The sequence below is a fragment of the Rutidosis leptorrhynchoides genome, chromosome 2, assembly GCF_046630445.1.
Source record: "Rutidosis leptorrhynchoides isolate AG116_Rl617_1_P2 chromosome 2, CSIRO_AGI_Rlap_v1, whole genome shotgun sequence".
Lineage (NCBI taxonomy): Eukaryota > Viridiplantae > Streptophyta > Magnoliopsida > Asterales > Asteraceae > Rutidosis > Rutidosis leptorrhynchoides.
In genome coordinates, this window is record NC_092334.1 from 521,661,518 (window position 1) to 521,666,743 (window position 5,226).

At 35.7% G+C, this 5,226-nt stretch overlaps 1 protein-coding gene across 1 annotated transcript; it reads left to right on the forward strand.

Annotated features, from left to right (window-relative positions):
* The first annotated feature begins 1,674 nt into the window (after positions 1–1,674).
* Positions 1,675–3,517, forward strand: LOC139892890 (glycerol-3-phosphate acyltransferase RAM2-like). The gene is made up of 2 exons (XM_071876014.1): positions 1,675–2,289; positions 2,618–3,517. The coding sequence occupies exons 1-2, from the start codon at positions 1,675–1,677 to the stop codon at positions 3,515–3,517; spliced, it is 1,515 nt and encodes a 504-aa protein (XP_071732115.1).
* Positions 3,518–5,226: the final 1,709 nt, after the last annotated feature.

The following is a 5,226-nucleotide window of genomic DNA, read 5'->3' on the forward strand; positions in this document are numbered from 1 at the left end:
AAACGTATCTCAAGATCCAATGGTCCTATCATCGCCAAATTTTGACTGTTTATAAAACACCGTTTTTAGCACCACTAGTAAAAATTTATAACGGTTAACGAACCCATTACGAGTTTTCTTTTCCATGAGCATTATCCGAATTTTATAGTTCATCAGTTCCTTTAACGGGACCGTAAAGAATGAGAACTCAGATCAGACAACTGGATCTCCTGGAAAATCTCTCAACAACAAGACTCGTCGATCCAACCAGCAACTCCGTTAACTGAGCCTCTATTCTCGATATATGTTGCAAGCAAACCTTCGTTAGTTCATTATAATGATAACCGAATCATCCACCAATCAAATCATGCTCTCAATCCGCCATTGATTCAAACACGTAGCCTTAAGCTTTAATACTACTTCTTAGAAATTCGGTAGTAGACCCTAACAAGTATATGTGATTGTGGTATCGTCAATCACAACACCCACGAACAACAAATGGATAATAGCAAGCTTAAACGATAAAATAAAGATAAACTACACAAGAATTTAACGTGGTTATATCTCAACTCAAAACTCGAAGAAGGGTTTAGTCCACATACACAACCATATAATTTTCACTACATTTTTCGTGCACGCATTATAATGACGCTAGGGGTTACAATTTATAGGGGAAACACCAAACCTAAAACCCCGTTGCACAAGTTAAGTTGGTCTTCAAGTACAAGAAATAATCCATAAAAAATCAATTCCTTGTTCATTAAGTAAACTTATCTTCCAAGCTTAACTTAATCTCTAAGCTAGTTCTATTTTGTTTCCTTTTTTCTTCATGCCTAAAAAAAATAAATAAATAAATAAATAAAATAAAATATTTAAGTAGAATTATGTAATTTGTAGGCTACTCGCAACAACAAAAAATAATGACAATTTGCATTATTTACTTAGAATGCGGAAGCAATCGAGACAATAGCAAGTGTCGATTTATTGACGTCTGAAAAATGTCGCTTAGAGCCTAAATTGAACTTCAGACAGGTTTAAAAACCATTGAAATTTGATTCTACCATTTTCATGGCAGTCTCACACTTTTTTGTTTTTGTTTTTTTTAACCTATTTATTGACCGTATTTATTGGCCGGATGCCCATTCGAAATCAATCCCTCTATCCTTAGAACATTGAGATGGAGGAGTTTCTATACTGTTAAGGTGTTTCACTTTTGGTGAGATTGAGGTTTGTTGTTGTTGTTGCCGACTTGTTGTTGTACTTGGAATGCGTATGTGTATTAGCATGTTAATTAGTGCTACAATTACAGTATTTGGAATCTGATTGTGGATTATTCCTAGTTTCTTGGACCAAACAAACACAAAAATGCGAATACAAGAATACGAATATATTTATATTGACATTAATATAAGATATTACAAATTTAAGCTTTGAAAACAAAGATATAAGTGAAACTATTAATTATTTTGGCGTGGAGCTCTAAGGAAAAATATGACCAACAAGAACAAGAACACTAGACATGTTGTGATCACCCACCAAAGTTGTCCTTTTGATGCTTTTCCGTTTCAAACAATGAAAATTGATTGTCTACATTGTTCCTTAACTTATTTCAAATGTGTTTATATATCATAACTACAACCATTTAAAATCCAATAAATTTTTTAGAAAAGTTGTATCTAGTAAGAAAAGTCTATAATGAGCGATACTATGACATTCCCGAGTGTCGAGACTTGTGATTCGACCGGTCGAGAGAATCACACGGTGGTGGCTGATATGGATGGAACGTTGTTAAAAGGTCGAAGCTCGTTCCCTTACTTTGCATTGGTTGCGTTCGAAGCCGGTGGAGCTTTTAGGCTTCTTATGGTGCTATTATCCGCCCCGTTGGCTGGACTCTTGTACTACTTTGTGTCAGAGTCCGCTGGCATTCAAGTCCTTATTTTCGCGACTTACGCTGGAATGAAAGTCTCTGATATTGAGTCGGTTGGTCGAGCAGTGTTACCAAAGTTTTACTCGAGTGATCTTCATCCCGAGTCGTGGCGAGTGTTCTCGGCTTGTGGGAAGCGATGTGTGTTGACGGCAAACCCAAGGATTATGGTGGAGGGTTTCTTGAAGGAGTTTTTGGGAGTGGATTTGGTTATGGGTACAGAGATTGGAACTTATAAAGGTAGGGCAACCGGGTTTGTACTTAGCCCCGGTGTGCTTGTGTCCGAACAAAAAGCTCAAGCTCTTCTGAATGAATTTGTAGGCAATCGGCCAGAAATCGGGCTCGGTGATCGCCAAACTGACTTTCCATTCATGGCATTATGCAAGGTAACCTTAAAAGATGGCTTAAATATTCACACAATCACTACAATTACGTGCACATTTTAATCCCAAGAAGAGCTTAAAACAATATATAAACAATATAATATCTTAATAAGTTTAACTTTAACACAACACATAAGTACATAGAAAAAAATTTGGTCGTTAGAGACGGTTGGGTGGTTGACCCCATCGTGTAGATCCGCCATGACTATATATTAATGTGTAACATATACATACATATATAAATTCAATCAAAAACCAAATTTATGGTTATCCGTACTAATCAAGTTTATATCCTATTATAATTGTTTTAATGCATACATTGTTTTTACAGGAGGCTTATGTTGTACCATACAACCCAAAACTAAAGCCCGTACCAAACGAGAAGTTGCCGAAGCCGATAGTGTTCCACGATGGCCGATTAGTTCAAAAGCCTACCCCGCTAATGGCCATCCTAATCGTCTTATGGATCCCGATTGGTTTCCTACTCGCTTGTCTCCGTATCGCAGCTGGCTCACTATTACCAATGTCAATAGTTTACTACGCCTTTTGGGCTCTCGGTGTTCATGTTACCGTAAAAGGAAACCCTCCACCACCGGTCAAAAAATCCTCAGGCCAAACCGGTGTCCTCTTTATTTGCTCCCACCGTACGCTCCTCGACCCTATTTTCCTATCTACTGCCCTCGGACGCCCTATAGCCGCCGTCACCTACTCTGTCTCCCGTCTATCGGAAATCATCTCACCCATCAAGACGGTACGATTATCTCGTGATCGAGCCACCGATGCTTCTATGATCAAGAAACTTCTAGAAGAAGGTGATCTAGCTATATGCCCGGAAGGCACGACTTGTCGAGAGCCATTTCTACTTAGGTTTTCGGCCATGTTTGCCGAGTTAACTGACCACCTTGTGCCGGTTGCTATGGTTAACAAGATGAGCATGTTTCACGGCACCACGGCTCGAGGTTGGAAAGGAATGGACCCATTTTACTTCTTTATGAACCCGAGTCCTGCTTATGAAGTCAGATTCTTGAACAAGTTACCATTGGAGTTGACATGTAGCAATGGCAAGTCTAGCCATGAGGTGGCTAACTACATACAAAGGGTGATTGCAGCCACACTTTCTTATGAGTGCACCACCTTCACCCGAAAAGACAAGTACCGAGCACTTGCTGGAAATGATGGTACGGTTGCAGAGAAGCCTAAACAAAAGGCTAACAAGATTATGGGTTGTTAATTTGTGTGGTTTATTTCCTTTTTTTTTTTGAACAGCAATAAGATGGATTATATTAATGAAACATAGTTACAAAAGAAGGTTGCAAAACAACCCATGACCCATAGTGAATTGTCATAATTATGATCAAATTTGTCATAATTATGACGTTATAGTGAATTGTTCTAAAAAGAGCAAAATGGGGAATCAATTGTACAACTTTCATTTCTCTTAGTTTCTCCTCAATAAAATAGAAAATGCAAATTTTTGTAACTTCCAATAGTCATTAATCATAACTAAAGAGTTTTTTCTGTAGTAATTTTTTTTATCAGTGTTTTACGAATATAATTTTTTAAATAAAAAAGAATTTATAAACGAAGTAAAACCTGGCATTGCGAATGCCAGTTTTCCACTTGTTTATGTTGGATGGTATGTTATGACTCAAGTCCAATTGTGAGATTAAGGTCCGTTATGATAAATTATGGTTTAGTGGGGTTTCATTGTTTTACATGGTATTAGAGAGGAACCCTGATTCTCTGGCCTACAGCTTCTGCCCACAATCACCAAATATCATCCGGTCATCGACTATTTGTCGGTGACCCGGAAGGATCCCAATCTACAGGTGCTATCAATTTGTCTACCTCAATCTTTAAAATTATGTTTATATTACTGTATTATTTTGTTATGTGTACCGTCGCCTCATTGTTTCTGGGTATTGAGGGAGCCCATTACCTCAATCTGTCAAAACCAATATCATCCGATAAGCACTAATTTATTTATTTTTATTTGTTTCCTTAAAGATTTTTTGTGTCGGCCTATTATTATATATTTTAACTAGGTTATAACCCGCAAATTTGTGGGGATTTAAACATGGTTTGTTTTAACGTATTTTGTGAGTATTTCTTTGATATTCTTTATGAACCCGAGTCCTTCTTATGAAGTCACCTTTTTGAACAAGTTACCATTGGAGTTGACATGTAGCAATGCAAGTCTAGCCATGAGGTGGCTAACTACATACAAAGGTGTGACGACCCGGAAATTTCTGACCAAATTTAAACTTATTCTTTATATGGTTTCGACACGATAATCAAAGTTTGTTAAGTTGAATATCAAAAAGTTTAAAACTGTGTTCATACATTCAATTAACCTCGACCAGATTCCAACGATTCACGAACCATTATATAATTGGATATGAATATATATGTATATAAATATGTATATAAATACTAATTGTAAATATATAAAATAATATTAAATCTATTTGTTTAAAAATATATAATATATATATTATGTGATAAAACTTGTTATTTAAAACTGATTATATTTAGAGAGAGAGTAAATAAAAAATGAACGATTTCGAGCTTAAATAGTAAATGTCAGTACAACTCGGTTGGCATTTCGCCAGCGTTCATATAGTTCTAATACGTGTTTAAAAAGATTGAAAATAAAAATTTAACTGTAATTGATTACAAAGATTTTAGGTTTGATAAAAATATTTTTACCCTTTTTAGTTTAAATATTTGTACTCCGTATATATTAATTGGAGCAGAAAATAAATATTTATCGAACATTTTTGATCAGGTTTCAATCAGATAATGAGTGAAATAATGTGATGACCCAAAAATTTCTGACTAAATTTAAACTTAATCTTTGTATGATTAACATTTCCGACACGATAAGCAAAGTCTGTAAAACTGAATCTCAAAATTTTTGAATTACTTTTATATATTTAA